This window comes from Heterocephalus glaber, unplaced genomic scaffold, assembly GCF_053883595.1.
Source record: "Heterocephalus glaber isolate CG9 unplaced genomic scaffold, H.glaber_assembly_v1.0 deba00001504, whole genome shotgun sequence".
NCBI classification, from domain to species: domain Eukaryota; kingdom Metazoa; phylum Chordata; class Mammalia; order Rodentia; family Bathyergidae; genus Heterocephalus; species Heterocephalus glaber.
Genome location: NW_028258324.1, coordinates 41,956,699 through 41,978,976, shown reverse-complemented (window position 1 = coordinate 41,978,976; position 22,278 = coordinate 41,956,699). Strand labels below are relative to the sequence as shown.

At 34.8% G+C, this 22,278-nt stretch overlaps 1 protein-coding gene across 2 annotated transcripts in view; it reads left to right on the top strand.

Moving 5' to 3' along the window:
• Si (sucrase-isomaltase) overlaps positions 1 to 22,278 on the top strand; it is a 109,799-nt gene that overhangs the window by 29,766 nt on the left and 57,755 nt on the right. For both annotated transcript variants that reach the window (XM_004834544.3, XM_087186463.1), the window contains 9 exons: positions 10,857 to 10,941; positions 11,448 to 11,565; positions 12,949 to 13,120; positions 13,695 to 13,811; positions 15,234 to 15,388; positions 16,548 to 16,632; positions 17,359 to 17,415; positions 18,856 to 18,980; positions 21,383 to 21,471. In XM_004834544.3, coding sequence (XP_004834601.2) covers positions 10,857 to 10,941; positions 11,448 to 11,565; positions 12,949 to 13,120; positions 13,695 to 13,811; positions 15,234 to 15,388; positions 16,548 to 16,632; positions 17,359 to 17,415; positions 18,856 to 18,980; positions 21,383 to 21,471 — 1,003 coding nt within the window. The remainder of the gene's footprint in view (positions 1 to 10,856; positions 10,942 to 11,447; positions 11,566 to 12,948; positions 13,121 to 13,694; positions 13,812 to 15,233; positions 15,389 to 16,547; positions 16,633 to 17,358; positions 17,416 to 18,855; positions 18,981 to 21,382; positions 21,472 to 22,278) is intronic.

Below are 22,278 nucleotides of genomic sequence, written 5' to 3'. Positions count from 1 at the left end.
AGTGTCCCAGAGCTACCAAGCATCTTTATCTATTTACTCACATTCAATCACAGTTGGGGCTAGGGGAGTTTTATGATTACAGAGTTACGCAGTCCCACATTCCCCACTGATTTTACAACTTAAGTAATCTTAGGTATAAATGTAGGCATCCATTGTATACAACACCATGACCATAGTAAGAATATACACACAACTATAAGGATGAGAAAAAGTTGTTTTAACCATTGTAGGTTGGGCAACCATTTAGTTAGCCATTGGAACAAGTCCCAGCCATCTTCATTATGTACCCTTTGAGCCAAGTCTTCCAATTGTTTTACCTTTTCTTTGATTTTTGGACTATTATCAGTAAGATTGAAACAACACACATTTCTTATTTTCTCACAACCTTGGTGGTGGAAGAGCAACAAATAGTCTATTGCTGCCCTATTATCTAAGATTGCCTGTCTCTGTTCTTGTAACTCTTGGTTAATTAATGCCAAGGCTGATGAGGTAGCATTTAACCCTTTGATGACCTTGCATGCTAATTTTCCTACTGCCTTTTCAGCATGGACTCCTATAGAAGGCAAGGCAACAAAAGATGCTATCATAGTTATTACTTCAGCATCTGTTAACAGACCTACATCATCGCACCCTGGTGCAGAGTAAGGTGACCATCATCTAGTTCTATTAGGCACAATCAAATCAGTTCTATCTGGCAACACTACAGCTAGACGACTCAAGCAGGAACGGGTCTTGGTCAAACTGACCAGAATATAATTGAAGGTTATTCCGTCACAGGTATAAAACCATCCTGTTGGCAGGGAGATATGGCTATTGTTATATACAATTTTCTGTTTTATATGGCAGGGCATCCCTTCTGATAGTTTTATCCTCAGACACTTAGTCATGCACTTTTCATATATAGCACATTCAGTCTTATTTGACATAATTACCTTGGGTGTATATAATTTGATAGCATCCTTAGGTTTATGGCATGTGACATGTCCCCAATTATAACTATCCATGTAAGTAAGATTCTTTTCTGGGATGTCCTTAAATAGGGTATAAGGCCATATTAATTCTAAAGAGGTGCATACTGGAATAAGACAGCTTCCCAGCACATAATGGAAATTTACATCAACATTTAAGCAGAATTCAGACAAATTAAGTGAGTTTGCCAATTGAATGCATACATTTTTTGTGTGATCTAGTCGTCTTGGGGGCAATACTGCCAGTGTCCCAGAGAATATTATCATGAAGGTGAAAGATCTCCAACCCGCTCCAATCTTAGCTTTTGGTCACCTGGTTGGCTGATAACCTTCCATTTGTCCTTTTTGATGTCCTCGGGGTTCCTGCTTTCAGATGGTTGCAATGTATCCAGGCAGAATGTCCAGCCACTTTCACTGCCAAGGGAGTTGACAGGACAACAGGAACCGGTCCCTTCCAACGAGCTTCCAGGGTCTTGGAATCAAACCTGTGAATAAAACCCAAATCTCCTGGTTTATAGGGTAAAGGTTGTAAAGGTTTTTCATTTGGACTAGTCATTTTCTTTTGTAATGTCTCATGTAGCTCTGACTGAAGCTGATGAACTGCTTTTAAGGATTTAAGGAGTTGAAGGTGGGAAAACTTTTCCTTTAATTCTACATCTATTAATGGAATGATTGGGGGAGATCGCCCATAAACAATCTGGAAGGGGGACAAATTGAGGGGAAGCTTGGGAGTGCACCTTGTTCAGAGGAGGGCAAAAGGGAGAAGCTCTACCCAACTTAGTTCAGTCTCCAAGCATAATTTAGTCAGAACCTCCTTTAAAGTTTGATTTGTTTTTTCTACCTGTCCTGAACTTTGAGGCCTATAGGCACAGTGTAGATTCCACTTTATTCCAAGGATATTACTAATTAATTTAGATATCTTAGCCACTGGACCATTGTTGGACCCCAGAGCTAAAGGCAAACCAAAACAGGGAACTATTTCTGTCAGGAGCTTTTTAACTATTACTTCAGCTGTCTCCCTCTTAGTGGGGTATGCTTCTACCCATCCTGAAAATGTATCCACAAAAACTAGCAGGTATTTGTACCCATACATGCCAGGCTTCATTTCAGTAAAGTCCAATTCCCAATGTTCTCCTGGAGTTAATCCTTTGTGTCGGACCCCAGGGGGCCCGGTTACCCAATTTGCATTTACCTTGAGGCAGGTGGGGCATCATCTCACCATGTCCTGGGCCTTTTGGGCTAATCCCCCGCTGATGAAATGAGGTCACAGGGGAGCCATCATCCTTTTCTTGCCGAGGTGTGTGGACTCATGTAGTTCTCGCAGCAATGTATCTGCTACAGTGGCTGGGAGCACCTCCTTTCCATCCTTAGTCATCCACCATCCATGTTTTCCTCAAGTCTAGTGTCTCCTGTTCATTTCCACTACTTCTTTATCTGTGTATTCAGGTTTTTCTGGGAGTACCGGCATGGGAAGCAGAACCATTTGCTTCCTCCCTGATTTTGGGGTGGCTTGTTTTGCTGCCTGGTCAGCAGCATTATTACTAATCATCTCAGGACTAAGCCCCTTCTGGTGCCCGCAGCAATGGATGATGGTGACCTCTTGAGGCAACCAGATTGCTTGTAGCAATGCCAATATCTCAGTCTTATTTTTTATTTCCTTTCCTTCAGAGGTCAACAGTCCTCTATTTTGATAAATCTCCCCATGTACGTGGGTGGTGGCAAAAGCATAATGGCTATCAGTGAATATATTTATCCTTTTTCCTTTTCCCAATTCCAGAGCCTTGGTCAAATCAACCAGTGCTGACTGTCCCTTGAGGTAACCCCTGATCCCATTCCACCTGTTGGTCCTGGTTGACCACCACCACTCCAGCATACCATACACCATCAGGAATGAAACTGCACCCATCAGTATAGAAAGTTATCTCTGCGTGGGGGAGGGCCTGGTCCATCAAGTCCAGACGTCCTCCCCTCAGGTTTTCAAGAGTCTCAAGGCAATCATGGATGGGCATTTGTTCATCAGATTCTGGGAGTAGAGTAGCCGGATTGAGGCTAGTGGTGGTGGCAAACTTAATGTGTGGCTGGTCTAATAGGAGTCCTTGATATTGTAACAGCCTGGCATTAGACAGCCACTTGCTAGGTGAGCTATTTAACAAGAGCTCAATGGCATGGGGAGTAATCAAAGTCAAATCCTGTCCAAAGGTCAATTTGTCAGCCTCTCAGGTTAAAGCAGCTGCTGCTGCTACTGTCCTCAGACAAGTAGGCCACCCTTGGGCCACTGGATCAAGCTTCTTTGAGAGGTATGCCACATACTGCTTCCATGGCCCCAAAAGCTGAGTAATCACTCCCTTAGCTACCCCATTTTTCTCTGCCACATACAGGGTAAAGGGTTTAAGTCTGGCAATGCCAGGGCTGGTGCCAATGCAAGTGCAGTCTTAAGCAATTGAAATTCCTGCTGGCAAGCCTCAGTCCATTCGAGGGGTGTATTTCCTCCCACAGTGGCCTCATGCAGGGGTTTGGCAATCTCAGCAAAGTCAGGAATCCAAATCCTGCAATAGCCAACCACCCCTAGGAACTCTTGAGCTGTTTCTTTGAGCCTGGCTGTGGAATCTGGAGAATTGCAGATACTCTCAATTCTGCCAGCCTCCTCTTTCCCTTTTCAAGAATATAGCCCAAGTAGTTTACCTTGGTCAAGCAGAGCTGAGCTTTCTTCCAAGGCACCCGATATCCCAGGTCTTGGAGGGCTTTCAGGAAGCCCTCGGTGGCTGCAATGCATTCTTTATTGGTTGAAGTCACCACCAGGAGGTCATTGACATACTGAAGAATAGTCGCCTGGGGAAATACTTTTCTTACCTCTTGTAAATCTTTGCTGAGAGCTTCCCTGAACAGAGTGGGGGAGTTTTTGAATCCTTGCAGCAGCCGGGTCCATGTCAGCTGTCTGGTAGTTCTGGGGTCTGGGTCAGTCCATTTGAAGGCAAAGAGGGGCTGGCTCACAGGTGCTAGAGGCAGGCTGAAAAATGCATCTTTAAGGTCTAATACTGAGTACAACACATGACCAGGAGGGATGAGACTCAACAGAGTATAGGGTTTGGTACTGTTGGGTGAAAGGTCACCACCCGGCTGTTTACTTCCCACCAATCCTGTACCAGTCTGAAGTCTGAGGTGCCAGGCTTCCTCACAGGAAGCAGGGGTGTATTCCAGGCTGACTGGCAAGGGATCAGGATGCCAGCTTCCTGGAGTCAGTGGGTGTGCTTGGATATCCCTACCTTGGCCTCCAGCTGAAGGGGGTACTGCTGCACACAGGCAGGGGTGGAAGAGGCCAACAATTGAACCACCACCAGGGCATGGTGTTTGACCAGTCTAGGTGGATTGGTTTCAGCCCATACTCAGGGAAACTTTTTCTGAAGGTAGTCCCATTTTTGTTCAGGAGGTTCTGTGCCCTTCTTTAGCAACTTAAATTCATCTTCAAGGGGAACCGTTACCATAATGGCAGAGGGTGGCTTGAGTTCGAAAGTCCCTCCTTCAGGCTCAAAGGAAATAACAGCCCCCAATTTTCATAGTAAATCTCTTCCCAACAATGGGTATGGGCACTCCTGGATGACTAAGAAGGAATGAGTAACAGTGCCTTTTCCCAGATTTACAGTTCATTTAGTGGTCCAAGGATAAGAGGCTGACTTTTCTGTGGCCCCGGTAATGGAGGACTTCAGGGAAGAAAGGGTTCCAAGGGGGTTCTTCAGGACATAGTGGGCCGCCCCAGTGTCCACAAGGAATTGGACATCTGTTCCCCTTATTTCCAAAATCACCATAGGCTCATTAGGGTCAAGTGGCCATGAGCCTCGGCCCCGTCAATCTTCCTCATCTACCAAGAGAACTCCATCTCCTTCTTTCTTAGTCTCTTTCTCTCTCTTTCTTTTCAACTTTTTACAATCCCTCTTATAATGGCCCTTCTCTTTGCAGTATGCACATTGGTCCTTCTCTAGTGAGGGCCATACCTTATTTTTATCCTTCTTTTTATTTTTTCTTTCTTTTCAGACAAAACTCCTCTCTGTCAAGTCAGCAATGTTCACCTTTCCTATCTTTTTTAGCCATTCTATCCTCAAAAGGATCCCTGTTGTTAAACAACTTCATTACCACACCCATCAACTTTTCCCTGTTTTCTCCCTCAAATCCCTCCATCTGCTGTAATTTCTTTCTAATATCTGGGGCCGACTGAGTAACAAAAGCCAAATTAATCACTGTTGATTTGCAGGGGCAACTGGGTCAATTGGAGTATATGTATGGTATGCTTCCAACAGATGCTCCAGAAAGGCAGAAGGGGATTCCTCAGGTCCTTGAAGGACCTCTCTTACCTTGCTCAAATTGGTAGGCTTTCAAGCGGCTCCCCTCAAGCTGGCTAGGAGATGCTGATGGTAGTTTTGGAGAGCTTCTCTCCCACCAGAGGAATTAGCTTGCCGCAGGGGATGGGTGGACAGAAGTTGCACCTCAATACAGGCCCGCTGGTGTTCATCGAGTGAGCCCTCCATTCCTCCTAACACCAACTTTATGGCTTGCCCTTGGATTCTTCTCTTTCCTTGGAGGTAAAAAGGGCTTGGAGAAGTTGTTGACAAACATCCCAGGTTGGGTCATGGGTATGAAAAACAGATTCTAGGAAGGAGATCAAAGCCTGGGGTTTTTCTGAAAAAGGGGGATTTTGATGTTTCCAATTATACAAATGACTGGTAGAGAAAGGGATATAGACATAATGACCCTGTTCTATTTCCCTAAGAGGCAGAAGAGGAACTGAACTAGTCCCTTCAGTGGGAGCCCCACTGGGACCATAAGCAGCCCCTGTTCATGTGTGGGAGGGGGAGGTTATAGAATCTGGAGATTTTCTTCTTCAGGAAGAGGAGGGTAGAAAGGGTTTCGAGATCTGGGGCCGGTTTTATCAGAGGAGGAGGATGGCTCCACATAGGGTGGAGGTCTTATAAAGGGGTCTAAGGGATCAGGATCTTGTGAGAGCACTGTCTTGGGAGCCTGGGCTTTGACTTCTCGGGGTTCCCTTGGGGCCATAACCAAAATGCGAGAGTTTGTTCGCAAGGAACAATGCTGCAACCAAGCCAGAGGCTCTTGACAAGCCTGAACCCAGATATTTATATATGGAAACTGATCAGGATTGCTAGGGTGCCCGGTGACCCTTCTCCATACCACCCTGCAGAGGCTTGGGTCAAAAGAGCCCTCAGCTGGCCATCCAACTCCAAAGGCCGGCCGTTCCAACTGACACAGGGAGGGAAGTTTTCCGCAAGAAAATTTAACCCCATATTCATCCTCTTGCTCGGGGGGCGGGGGTTAAGCCAATTTAAAATTAGTGAGGAAACAGTCCAATGGGGTAGTCTTGGAGCAGGATCCTCCCATCTCTGTCCTTGATGGTTTGTAAAGAAATTCAAAATTAAACACACAACAGATAGGACACTAACGTATGAATGACAAGATGAACAGGCGCCACAACAAAAGTGAAACTAAATCTTCCCTTGTTCCTTGTCAGAAATCTTGGGGTCAGGGGAGGCTTACCGGCCCATCAGCCACCTCAGTCCTGACAACAAACGGTTGCAACCGGCCAAAAACTTACCTCTGGAGGTTTTCTGAGGTCTGTGCCTGAGAGTCTCCTGCTGTATTCTGCCACAGAGTCACGGCTGAACCAGGGTTCCTTACCCAGGGATTTTGCTGGGGCCTCCAAAATGTAAGACTAAGGGCCTTACCAAATGCTCTGAGGAGCTGACTGCAGTGAAGCACACCCAGAAAGGAACACACTGGACAAGTTGGAAAGTAAAACAGACCTTAGTCTGGCCAGACGGCACTCCCAAAGCAAAGTAGCTTAGAGAGGCAACTAGCCCAGAGTCCAAGGCTCTTTTATAGGGGGTTGCAGGGAAAGTTAACAGGTGAAATTTACAGAAGAGGAACAAAGGTTAGTGGTCAGCTGACACATACTGATGGTCAGCAGATGTTTGTAGATTGTTCTATATATAGCGGTGTCTGGAACATCAGTTTTCGAACAAAGATTTGAGTAATTTACTTTGGGACTTTATGGCTGATACAGATCTTATCTAGCATCCCAGAGCTACCAAGTATCTTTATCTATTTACTCACATTCAATCACAGTTGGGGCTAGGGGAGTTTTATGATTACAAAATTATGCAGTCCCACAGTCTGGTGGTCCAGTGTCCTCTGTGTCTTTGTAGTGTGGAACCAGGTGGCTGTACAGAGGAGAGCATGGGGTGGGGGATGTCCAGTGGATTGTTGCCAGGGTGGGGGCCAATTCGGGGTGTTCCGCGTGACTCAGGACCTCGATAGGGCATGGGCAGACCTACCTGTCTGCCTATTTATGATTTTAATTATTACTTAATCAATAATTTATTTAAATATATCTACTATGAATGCCTGTATATTGGGTATGTTAAGAGGATCCAAGTATGAAAAAATAATGTTTTCTACTTACAAAATCACATTTAGGGGTCAGGGATTTAGCTCAGCGGTTCCACTGCCTGCCTCGTAAGGGTAAGGTCCTGAGTTTGATTCCCGGTACCAAAAAAAAAAAAAAAAGAATTTGGTAAGTAGCATGATTTTCAGAATTCCTATGGTGGACAGAAACAAGACAAAAGGCTTTAGTTTCTTTTCAAACATTTAGTCAATGAGACTTATCCACTATCCATATTTAGCTATAAGAAATAGCTATATTTAGTTATAAGAAGAAATAATTCAAAAATCATCTTCTGATCTTGAGCTTTATTTTCAGCCTAGTGTTTATTTTATTACTTTTAATTTAAAATTTCTGTTGTCTTATTTTTCCCTGGTTATAAAAACTGTTTATTATAATAGAGTTTATGAGAGATTCTTATTGTAGTACAGAAAGAATACTTCATTTCCTATGTCATTGAAGATTGCAAATCATCTCTAAAGAGGAAAGAGAATGAGAAAGTTAACAGTATAAAGACATAGTTTTTCTATTACTAGTCTTAATACAGAAACATCTTAACTTATCCCTATAAATTAAAGTACATGATAAGAAGATCAGTATGACTTCAATGCTGAATAAATATTAGTAAATCAATACATACTTTAAATAAGTTGTGGTTATGTTTGCTCCCAGCTATTGAATAATTTCCAATTCCTGGTGCTAACTTGGTTCTCTTCTCTTTTACTTTCTCTTGATTATTTTTCCTAATGGGGTTACTATTAAATGAAAGATTCTTTTTTATTTAACTGATGAAGTTTTATTTTTATGTCAAATTTTAAAATATTTTTTAATTTATTAGATTTGTAATTTAGTTTCCATATTGATGGTTTTGAATTTTAAGCCTAATCATTAAAATCACTTTGAAAAATTATGCAAGCTTATTTTTATTGAAAATATATTTTCAAAGTATAGAATATACTTGAATTCTTTTTTTTTTTCCATTTTTTGAGATATTTTATTACCTGAGAAATCAGTCTACTGTTCTTGGTATGATTAAGACTGAAGCTGTGATTTCAAATTAAATTGTTAGTCAATATTTTTAAATTTGAGAGACAATTTTCATTGTCTTGATCACAGAGATATATTTTGTGATTGTGTTGTTATTGTTGTTACTATTATTGTTATTAGTCATTTATTTTCTGTTGGAGGATTCTGGGGATCAAATCCAGCATCTTGTACACATGCAGGACAAGCCACTTTATTCTTGAGCTACATATATTCAGTCTTAAAAATTTAACAAGAAGAAGTTTTCAATACAATGTACAATATTCTAGAAGAAATATAATATACAATATTTGGGAACAATTCGTCCAGAAATTGTCCACAAATACATTTATATGTATGAATAAATGGGAGCTTTTTTGGTCATATTACCTGCATATTTCATGTAATTTTTATAAAAATTAAATTATTTTATACAGTTTTAAAATGAAGCTTAAATTTACTTATTTATATATATAAATATATATCTTAAGTGATATATTCACAAAGACAAATAATAGATTACCTCCACATATTCTGTGTGACACTACAATTTATTAATTTTAATCAAATATAGTCAAACCAAATTGATTATAATATTGCAGATAATTTTAAATAATCATTACAATATAGGTCTAGATAGTTTTATATTTTAGAATAACTGTATGATTTTTCCCTCATCCATAGCTATTTAGTATACATTTGAAGGAGACATTTAAATTTATATCACAAGGAGAAATCTATTTTCTGACTTGAGCATCTCATCTTACATCATATGAGGGGTACTTTAGGTTCTGGTTATATCTTTAATGTTGATACTTGCATGGGAATAGTTCAAGAATAATAGGATGAATAGTGATTTTCAGTAACTGGCATTAGAAAAATATAATATTTAGGAAAGTTTCAGGAAACTAAATATTTTTTAGTTGGTACAGTACAACTTTGTGAAAAAGCAGCATCTACCTATAGTTTATGAGATTCATTTTTACTTTCTTGGAAAAATTATTTTATTGCTTTCAATGTCTGTCAGCCTCTTAGAACATTTTCAAATTTGGTGATAAATACTGTTTCCAAGGATATTGGACATATGAAACATAATACACAAAAAGCACACAGGATATATCCAACCATTGCAAAATTAACTTAGATATTGTAAAGTGAAAGGAAATACTGGATAATTGGTGGAAATTGGTTGAGGTCTTAATCCTGTTGCCCAGGACACTCAGCAGTGGCACTTGTGTCTACTGGGCTCACTTCAAAACTTCAGTCCTAATCTTACCCTCTAAGTTTGCCAACAATATCTAGGATTTTATTATTCTGTGTTGCTCCACTATATCCACTGTCTTTGAAAATGAAATACATCTTTCTATTTATAATGTTTTGTTTTTACTAGTGGCATTTCCATTTATAAAATATAGTAATTATCTCTGACAATGAAATGAACAATGGCAGGTAGCTGCCCTTTTTCTCCTTAACAAAGAATAAATTAGTTAAAATTTGGTCGTGATTTACATGGGAGAAGAAAAGAGTAATAGAAATAAAGTTTAGAGGAAAGAAATTAATGGAAAGACAAGGATGTAACTTAAATGTTGCTTCTTTTTTTGAGAGCTTATTTTAGAGACATGAGGAATAAAGCTTAAAAATATATAGAAGTCTTTCAATGTAATTAACAGAGAAGGAAGATGAAATGCATATTTTTTCAGCACATGTATTGTAATATAAAATTCTGAATACAGTCTCCTTTTTAGAATCTCATTTAATTGGTTCTGCTTATATTACTAATAAGTGATGCAACAAAATTGGGACCTATGTTTAAATGACAAGTATTCCACCACCTTTCTCTCCAAAAAGATATTTAGATTAACAGTTCTCACACTGTAATTGAGGAGCTGACCCAGGGTTTCTTGAATATCTTTCAGGAATTCCATGAGGTCACCTTATTTTACTTAGAATATTAATGGCTTTTTCCTTTTTCCCTCTTCACTTTCATTGTCTCATGAGAGTTTAGAAGCTGAGGAGTGAGCAAATACTGCTGCTACCAATATGCCTACTACATCATAGAAATTAGATAAATACCAGCCAAAACAAAGCATGTGGATGATTTAATGTGCTAGTAATTTCTGCAATAACAGACTTGCAGTGAGGCAGATATTTAGAAAGACCATTTATTTAAAACTTAAATGAGTGTGTTTTATCTATTATTAAAATTAGCTGAATGAAATACATTTTGAAGATTTAAAATCTCTCAATTTCATCTCAGAGGCTTATGTTAGCTGGGATATAATTCATGTTTGTTTTTAAATTAGCAGCTTACATGTCTTTCAAGAGTAAAAAAACCTCCTTTTAAACAAGTGGAGAACTTCTGCTTGTGTTACTTACAATTACTTAAAATGTGATGGTTTTCATTTTATATTTTTCAGGATATGAATGAAGTTTCCAGCTTTATTCAAGGTTCAAGGAATGGTTGCAATGATAGTAAATTGAATTATCCACCTTTTTTGCCCGGTAAAATTTTTTGTTATTCAATTATGATTAATTGAGAAAAGTTTTCTTGTTAACTAGTAAATTCTAGCAAGTATTTCTAAACCAAAATTTTGCGTATAATATTTAAATATTGAAATCTGTATTTTTTCCTTTCAAGCAAAATATTTCATGCCTAGAATTATATATAATATATAAATAAACCATTAAAAAGCTTTAAAATGAATTTATGGATGTATCACACGTAATATAGATGGATATATTTTTATATACACATTGAAGGTTGTTTTTCAAGAATGTACTTATTATTAAAGTTAGAAAATATTAGTGTTTACTAATGTAAGTAGAAAGATAATAATTTTTCCAAACTTAACACAAGTGGCATGTAGGGACCTAACTGAAACTCAAGTAATTGTAGTCTTTCATTATTTTTTGAAGTATGGTACAATACTCCACATTATAAAAAATGATACTCATTTTAAAAGGACAAGATATCTGTTAAGAAATAATTCTTATGTATTTTCTTCAAGACATTTTGGACAAACTTATGTATTCCAAAACAATTTGTATGGACGCAGTACAGTCCTGGGGGAAACACTATGATGTCCATAGCCTATATGGATACAGCATGGCTATAGCCACAGAGAAGTAAGTTCTATTTTATTCAGAAATTACTTTTATATTTAGATTGAAAATAGCAAGTGTAAAAAAGATGGGAAAGATAAGAATGTCATGTTAAAATTTTATGGCATTTTTTGGAAGTTGATACTAATATTCATAAGCTTGAAATAGTTATCAAAATTACATTGTATAGGTATTTAGTGAGAAGTTTTGTAATTCATAGGTTTAAATTATTTTTCAAACTTTTGATTCAATTTGCTATAACTGAATATAACTGTGTTCCAATCATGGACTTCCCAGCTGGACTAAGAAAATGATGCTCCTATAACAAGTCTTTGACTATTTTTCAAAAACAGGTGTTGTAATTAAAATGTAGATTCTAATTAGTAGACTGCCAAGTAATGTTTTAATGAATATGTTACTTGTATATAAAGAGGAACATGAAGCAAAATAAAAGTAGGGAATCGTCATATGTTGATTATCTGTTATTTCCCAAGCACTATGTAGCATTCTATAACATAAATGTTAATGAAACTCAGAACTTGTTCTCATTAAAATTTGTAATTTTCTCCTAATTGTACAACTGTGATCAAGTGTTAATATAAATCTATGCTTCTCTGGTCCCAAATTACACATGACAGCAAAAGTTTTGTATATTTCATACTGTTATTTTACTTGACTTTAAACTAGTGCAGTATTCCATAATACATTAATTCAATAATTTTAGGAAAGAAAACAACAACATTCTTTGGTTCATTATGAAAGAGATTAAAATATAAAAATGGCACTGAGAATATATTTTTAAGAAGATAATTTGGATGATATTATATGCTAAATTACATTTTTGTAATTTTTACTACTTATTTTCCATTAATGGAAAATTATCAATACTAAGTTCCAAGAGAGGTAAGCTGAATAATGCTACTAGTTATGGCTGAACTTCCAGAAACTAATGTTGCATAAAAAAAGAGTAAATTTTCCAAATATGTAATTTTTTCCATCATTACTTTCTGGTATTGAAAATATACATTAAAGAATAGTCATTGCATGAAATGATATATATAGAGTTTAAGTTCAGATTATAAATATTATATTTATGAAAGAAGTTAAATGAATTTAAGCCATATATTTCCAATGCAAATGTTAAGCAGATCATGCACTCCTAGCTTGATAAATGATGATTGAAATGAATAAAAATTTCAATAATTTCTAATGGATTTCCTTTCTCTACAATCAGAATATATTTAAGTGACCATCAACAGTTAAGTATAAAATTGATATAAAATTTTGATAAAGTAATTATAAATGTGACTTGGTCCTTGGAATGGTTAAATATGTATTTTAAAATAAGATTTTTAATTAATAACTATTAACTTATTTTTAAAGTTTATATGTTTGATTTTATTTTAGAGCTGTGCAAAAAGTATTTCCCAATAAGAGAAGCTTTATTCTTACCCGGTCAAATTTTGCTGGAACTGGGAGGCATGCTTCACATTGGTTAGGAGACAACACTGCTTCATGGGAACAAATGGAATGGTCTATCACTGGAATGCTGGAGTTTGGTTTGTTTGGAATGCCTTTGGTAAGACAGTTTAATACATTTCTCTCTATATATATTTATAGAAACAACAAATCACACTTTTTTCTTTCTTTTCTTTCTTGCCTTGTTTGTTTGTATGTATGTGTTCTTTATTTATTTGAATGCTGAGTTTCAAGACAAGGCCTCAGACATACTAGGAAGCACTCTACCCTTGAGCCACAGGCCAAACTCTAATATGTAATGTTTAATGTTCTATTGCATTATTATGGCCTGAATATTTTTGAGTGGGTCCAGAACAAGAGAAGGCAACAGGTCCAGGCTGCTGTTCAGTTTCTGCCACGTGGGCCATACAATCCAGCAGATCCAATAGTACTTGAAGAGTCTGTGACAGATAGGGAGGCTAAGAAAATCCACAAAATGACATTAAAGAGAACTAAAATAATGTGGTTAGAGGCAAAGATGGAGTAATAGAGGAAAAAAAAAGAAATTAGGGAACAAAGTATAAGAATAAGAGAAAGCGATTACAAATAATGTAACTAGCTGGTGTATAAAATACAATTCTTTATACAAATTTGAGAATGTTAACTCTATAGATAATCAAATATTTGTTATTTAGGTTGGAGCAGATATCTGTGGATTTGTAGCTGAAACCACAGAAGAGCTTTGCAGAAGATGGATGCAACTTGGAGCATTTTATCCATTTTCTAGAAATCATAATGCTGATGGATATGAGGTAAGTGATCCTTGTTCTCCATGTTTATAAAATCACAACCATATTTCTAATAATGCAATTGAATTTATATCTATAAAATACATTATCTGAAACATTATAGCATGATTTATAAATAATAGTTGGAAGTCCACTTCTCAATGTCTAAATCTGATTTTGAATATAAAAAGACAATATTATATTGATTATAAGAAGGCACAGTAGAACAAAATAAAAGGGAGAAAATTGAACGTTGGTCATTTCTTAATCCACCCAAATGATACATTTGAGCAAGATCTACATAGGCGATCATGATACAAATTATATTATATATTTTCTTTTAGTTCTCCAAAAGGCATCTGACAAAACAGATCTATTATGTTAGAGATTTATTGATAAAATACTTGGAAAGGATAAAAAAACAAGGAACATAGGAAAGCAGTGAGAGACTTCAAAACAAAATACAAGTCCCTACAGGTCCCAATAGCTCAGAAAGAAGGGCAATTTGATAGGGAGATTCATGCATTCATTGCATTTTAGCATGTTTTAACAATGTGTCCGGTCGTGGGAGGAGTTTTGAAGACAGAGTTAACCACTGGAGAGGTCTGCATCTTTCAGAAAAAGCTCTGCATTGTATTCCCACAATTCTCATTCAATGGCTGGTAGCCAAAGAGAAATACGATTTCAGTGTAAGAATAAGGTTAAATCCAGGGAGGCAGTAGCTGATGCCCTCAGTAAGTTTTGTGATCCATCCTTTCACAAACAATCTACATAGTATTTCTCATTGTAGTGCATCTTGGCTGAGGAAATAAGTTTTTCTAGCCACTTAATTGATCTACTGGGCTCAGTATAAATGCTGTAAGCAAGGTTAAATCTGGGGACTTCACAGCCAGCCCTATTCCCTGTGATCTGGGACCAGTCAACTAATGGGTTTTACAGGTAATGGAGAACCACAAGACAGCAAATTCTCAAGTAAGTACATTTTATGTTTTTCCATGAATGTGTTACACATGCCAATCTCCCCCAGCCAAAGTTTGGCACGTGGCTAAGCACAAAGTCAAAGTAGTGGATAGGTATGATCCACATTTAGTAGAAATAAAAAAGTTATGTAGCAAAGGTTGCAAGCACAGGGAATGTGAAAAAGTGGAGCCAATAATTTATTCTATCACAATTAACAGGTGAAATTCTCTATTTTGTTAATTTGTTAGATCTTTTCTGTGTATTGAAATAAGAAATGTTTACTTTAAGTAAATCTTTGTAAGAATACATGCCTAAATGGAAACATAAAAGCTGGAAATACTGCAACACTCATGAAAATAGGGTAATTTTAACTTTATAGAAAAGCACCAATTTATACAATTGAGTTTTAAATTAACTTAAAATGCTTCTATTTTAATTTTCATTCATATTTAGCTTATTATTTTAATGTATCTTTTTATCCCATAGCATCAAGATCCTGCATTTTTTGGACAAGATTCACTTTTGGTTAAGTCATCAAGGCACTATTTAACTATTCGCTATACCTTACTACCTTTTCTGTATACTTTGTTTTATAAAGCTCATACATCTGGAGAAACAGTAGCCAGGCCATTTCTTTTTGAGTGAGTACTACATATAAGAATTATATTTTAAAGTATAATCATACATTTATTTAAAAATATTAATGGAGATAGATCAAAATATTAAGGATATTTATGCTACATAATTTTTACATTTGAATAAGTAATTGAATAAATTATATAATGAATGTACTACATGTAATTAATTTGGTAGAGCAACAAGATTAAGCTAGAAATATGAAAACTGAACAGAAATTACAAGGAAAATGAATATAGCATATCGGGGAAATTAAAACAAAAAGATTACACATAAGATTAATGAGACCGTATCAAGTACATATTGTAAAATCATCTACTTATACATTGAGTGCAGCATAGTTTTAAAAAAGTGAATTGTGCTTTATCTTTGTCTATCATGACCAGAAAGAACAGAACTTTTTTCTAGAAATTACTTAAAGACCCTTTCAAATATATGTCAAAACTGGAGTTTTATAATGAAAAGTTTAAAAGAAATAAAGTAAAATATGAAATATTTCTGCTGCTTTATGAACCTATCTTACTGGAGAAAAATAAATAGAATAATTGTTGCAGATTTCTTCTGGGAAAGCTAATAAATAGCTTGTCTCATATCTTGGCTATAAGAAAAGCCACTTTATTTACCAAGATGTTAGACATTACCCTATGAGAAATTTCCTTGTGGGATTACAGAACAAGAGAATAGAAGAAACAATGGGATAAAATGGGGAGAAGTCAGCTTCATGAGAGTCACCTGCCCAGTTTATTTTGGGTGTTGTCTGCAACATCAAAACCAAAATGTTTATATCACTGATGCCTGTGATTTTTTTCTATGCCAGACATACAAAGTGAATTCAGTTGTAATGTTTAAAACTAAGTAAAGTATTTTCATCTTTAAACACAAAAATAATAATATTGCCTATGGTCGATGCTTTTAATTAAGTACCAGGAGAACTGAAGTTCTACTTTCTTCCTCTTCCTCCTTCCATTCCTTCCTCCTACCCACTTTTCTTCTTGAGGGTCAAATGAGTTATAAAAATACAAGAAGTAGTTATTCAAAATGATGTATTAAAGCAGTAAATTTAAAATGCATAATGATTCTTAGGGAAAACCTGAAAAGGTAAGCCAAGCAAGGAATATAGATGTATTAATTTTGTATGTTATTTCTCATTGTTATTATTCTTAGGTTCTATGAGGATACAAACAGCTGGATTGAGGATACTCAGTTTTTATGGGGCCCTGCACTACTTATTACTCCTGTTTTAAGATGGGTAGGTTTTACAAATTTAATACTTTTTTTTTTTAAAGAAACCTTTGTGTAACCAAATCCATACTGTAATTATAAAGCATTGAGGAAATAGATGTTGCTCAATGAAATGTTCCAAGCTGATAAATAGCTAATTGAATTCTAAAATGGAGAAGATATTTTAAAAATTGCAAAAAATATTAAGTATACTTCAGTCTGCCAAATATATTATATGTAATTTAAGTTAAGGAAATTGTACAATATTAGTATTCTACTGAAAAAGCTTTAAATATTTAATCAAAATTAAATCTTGTAGTAATACCAAGGATCTCTCAGTTAGATAGACAGAAATGGATTTTGCTAAGTTTTAAGTAAAGAGGAACTTGAAAATCCATTGATCATTAAAGAATGTTGAAAAAATAATAAATTATATAGTTCCTATTTTTAAAATGTCCATGTGTCATGAAAGTACATAGAAACCAACATCTTTATAATCACAATGACCATGTGGTTTATAACAATACAAATTCATGGATGCTTATTTATTTGCTTTTGTTTTATATATATTATATATTTTGATATATATATATATATTTGCTTATTATTCACTGGAAATACTGGAGTGTAGCTACACAGAGGAAGGTTTGTTTCTCCTTCTTAATAAGTAGAGACCCTAATAAAATATTTAATAGGGCTTTTTGTTAAGAATTGAAAAATTTTAAAGAATATATATTTTCTTGATTTAATTTAGGGAGCAGAATCAGTGAGTGCATACATCCCTGATGCTACTTGGTATGATTATGAAACAGTAAGTAACTTTAATATATTTATAGGTTACAAGAAACATTGTATTTTCAAACATCTGTTCATGAAAATTTAACTCAAAACATATATCTGTCTTTAGGATTCCTGTACATGTTATACAAAAGAATATTTCTCAGTGGGAGAACTGTGTAAAAGTTGGTGTAAATATACTGTTTGTTGCACATGAGCTTGCCTTTAATATGAAGTTATATTCTTTAGTATAAAATGATACTATTTACTTTTAAATAAAACAAAAGTAGTATTTTAGGAAGGAATGACAACTTATTTTTATAGTTTTCTCTATTTTACATATTTATCTTATTGCCAGAGAAATTGAGTTAAACTTATTTGGTTTTATATTTTATATTCAAATATTTGTGAAAACCTATGATTTTAACTTTGAGAAGGCAAAATAACATTCATACACGATCCATTTTTCCTCAGTTGAATAATACCTCTTGAGAAATATTTAATCAATATTTCAGGTACTGCTTATGTTTGCTATCGCCTTTATTTTTATACAATGTCTTTAAAAAATCTTCTGAAGACATTGTAACTCTGTTTTGCTTGTGTGCACTATCTTTCTTATCTTTACCCTTTTCTATTATTTTATTTCTGCCTATATATGAGGTTAGTAATATAATACTATACTACATGTTATATACATTGTATACTGATTTTTATCTCTTTATCATTACTCTGAGTTTTAGTCTTTCATAAAATATATGATGTGTTGGTTAACTATAGTCACACCACTACATTATAGAAGACTAGAAATTTTAATTTTATGTAATTATATTTTGGTACTTGTTATCCAACCTCTGTCTTTTCCTCATCGTACTGTAGAACAGTATAGAGGTTCCTTGTAAAACTGAAAATAGTGGTAATGTATAATCCCAGTGGACTATTTCTGTGAGTAATCTAAAGGAAATTATGCAAATATATCAAAGAGATACTTGCACTCCTACGTTTATTGCTGCACTAATCACAATAACTATGACATTGCAACAAAATAATGAAATTGGAGGACATTATGTCAAGTGAAATAAGCCAGAGAAAAATAGTGTGTTTCTTTTCATATGCAGAAGCTGAAAATGTAGATGAGAATGTAGGATAGTAATTACTAGAGGCATGCATATTAACTTTAAAACAAAGACTAAAAATGGTGCTAATTAAGATACTGTAAATTATACTAGAAAGGAAAATAATTTCTCTATTGTTGGTTGTTTACATTTTAAAGAAAGCAATTTATCTTTCCTCTGCTCTATACATTAAACTAAAAGATTTACCTGAAATTACTTATTTCATTTCTTAGAAATAGCATAGTATTCATTTTGACACGAATTTCTCAAAATAAAACATGTTTCAATGTATAAATTAAAGTTCTTGTGAATGGCATTTAAAGTCATTGGCTATAACAAAAAAATAATCTTCCAAATATTAGGGTGTGAAAAGGCCATGGAGAAAACAACGGGTTGATATGTATCTTCCAGCAGATAAAATAGGATTACATCTTAGAGGAGGTTACATTATCCCCATTCAGCAACCTAGTGTAACAACAACAGCAAGGTAAAATGAAAAAGTATTAATATAAATCTTAAATTTGTATTAATGGTTCACGTTTTTGTTAAGAATCAGAAATTAAAGTTTAATTTTTCATCCAAAGATTTTTGACATGCAAAGATAATTAACTATGAACATCATGGTTATCAATTAATTCAAATTATATATATATTTATTTACTTATCTATTGATTTTAAATGAATATCATTAAATTAGAGATTTATTTTCTATATCAAATGTTACATTTCCTAAAGAATCTAAAACATCGGAGATGATCTGTAATTTTTCAAAAATATGAAATAGCAGTACTTGTTTTATTATTGAAGAATGAATGTGTTGGGTTTTACATATTTTAATTTTTAAAACATAACTGTCACCTATTTTTTTTTCTCTCAAACTGTTTTACTTTTAAATTGACAGATGAGGTGGATATTTCAATTTAGGTAAAGAGAAAGAGAGAAACTAACTTGTTTATTAAGAATATTTCTCAGACAAAGAAGTAAAAACAGCAAATAAATATATGAAAAAATGTTCACATCACTGGTCATTGGAGAGATGCAGATGAAAAGAACACTGAGATTCCACCTCACCCCACAAAGAATGGCTGCTATCAAGAAATCAACCAATAACAAATGCTGATGGGGATGTGGGGAGAAAGGAACCCTTCTCCATTGTTGGTGGGAGTGCAGACTGGTGCAACCACCGTGGAAATCTGTATGGAGATACCTCAAAGAACTAGGGCTAGAGGTCTCATTTGACCCAGCTATTACCCTACTGGGTATCTTCCCCAAAGAATTAAAAGAATCATACCATAGCGATATATGTGCACCTATGTTTATAGTGGCACAGTTTGTAATAGCTAAGGTTTGGAAACAGCCCAAGTGCCCATCAGCTGGAAACTGGATAAAGGAGATGTGTTTTTTTTTTAATAAAATGGAGTGCTACTCAGCCATAAAGGTTGAGAAACTAGAGTCATTTATAGCTAAATGGATGCATACTGAGGCCATAATCTTAAGTGAAATAAATAGGGCACACGTGTAAATACCGAATTGTTTCTCTAGTGTGAGAAACTGAAAGTGTAAATAAGGATGAAAATGATATGAATAATTGATAATTTGAAATAGGAAAAGGTCCAAGGTGGTAGGGGTGGCGGGAGGGGAAGGGGAAAGGGAAAATAGGAAAGGAAAAATTATGAGAAAGAAAAAAATTGGAAAAGTCTATGTAAATAGGGAAGGATGGGGGAGGTGAAAGAGACATAGGTAATGGGGGAAAAATAAGAACCAAGATACATCATGTACAGGTACAAACACCCAATGATAAATGTAAATGTATTGTATACCTAAAATGTACCAATTAATATATAAATAAAAAATAGAATAAAACTCAGCAATATGTAGAACAAAATAATGAGTTTGAACATTAAGATGTTCTGTTTTGCAGTACTCATTGAGAACATAAAATCATAAAAACTTCTTTTATCTCACCTACCTTCTCATATTTTGCAAATGCCCAAGAGATGATAATTTTATTCCTTATTTTGTTGTACTTTCTTTATAACTTTAAAATATTTGAAATTATATAATTTATTTTTTATATTACATACTTTTTCTTTTGTGTTCAATTAAACCATATGTTCCATGAAAACAGGGAACTGAATTTTCAGATTTATTTTCCAAATTTAAAAAAGTGCCTAGACCATAATAAGCTATCTCTTTTCAGGAAATATTTATTTAGAGAAAAATTAATGAGTAAATGAATAATTGTTCTTATAATTAACTGTTGGCTATGTTCTCAAAAATTGGTCATATTCTGCAAATGTATTTTGCAAGAGAAAAACACTTTGGTAAATGTGTTTTGGAAGGAATATATTTTTTATAGAATAGTGTCTTGGACCTTAGAGCTTCCAGGTTACTATTTTTTGCTTATGTACAAGAAAGGGTAAAATTTTTATCAATCACATGTCTCATTTCTCCTGTTATAATTAGCTTCATTTATAAAATTGCCAGACATTCCTTTAATCACTTTCAAAAATTTTATATACTTTCATTATTTTGCATATAAGATATAGACCTAATACATTGCAATTTAGGATGAAACAGGTTGAAATGCAGATCTACAATTTTTCTTCTTTGAACTGAAATGTTATACAATCTTAATTTTGCAGATGTTATAGGTTTTAAAAACTTAATTCTTACTTATTACAAATATTTTATGTACTGTCTTTTCTAAGTGTATAAATTATTGCAGCATTATCATGAAAACAGTATGATTGATTAATATACATATAAATTCTCAAATATCAATATTGTCATGTTTATGCAAAACTACCAATCTGTGAAATTGAAATGGGCTCATTTAGAATTACACATTTATTTTTAATAATATTTGTACCTAATTTTATTTTGCAGCCGTAAGAATCCCCTGGGTCTTATAATTGCATTAGATGAAGGTAACACAGCGAAAGGAGACCTTTTTTGGGATGATGGAGAAACTACAAGTAAGGCTGAGAATGATTTGCTTTGAAATGTTCATTCTGATGATGTTGTGGTTTGTCTTTTTTTTTATTATTAAATTCTTTTATTGGTACATTGTAGGTATATAACACAATTACATTTCTCATTGGGAATTGTACCTTTATATAATGCATCTTGGTTCTTATTTTTTCAGCATTCCTAGCCCTCCCTTCACCCGCTCCACCATTCCCTATTTACAAAGACTTTATTTCCATTTTTTCCATTTCTCAGCATTTTCCTTTCCCATTTTTCCTTTCCCCTGCCCCCCCCCCCCACTACTCCTACCACTTTGGACCTTTTCTTCCTATTTTACATTATTGATTATTCATTCTAATCATTGGTACATTTTAGGTATACAATATAATGAGATACATCATTGGAAATTTGAACCTTTACATAGTCTCTCTTGGTTCTTATTTTTTCACCCTTGCCCAGCCCTCCCTTCAACCCCTCCATTCTTCCCTATTTACAAAGATTTTGTTCCTATTTTTCCATTTTCTCATATTAATCCCATTCCCCTCTATCCTTTCCCTTAGCCCTCCCACTTTCTTCCCCTTTGCCCCTTTTCTTCCTATTTCACATTGTCTATTATACATTTAGTCCTTATTTACACTTTCAATTTCTCACACCAGAGAAACTATTCAGTATTTATACATGTATGTCCTATTTATTTCACTTAAGAGTATCACCAAAATGTGCATCCACTTAGCTATAAATGTCTCTAATTTCTCATTTTTTATGGCTGAGTAGTACTCCATTTTATTAAAAAACCACATTTTCTTTATCCAGTC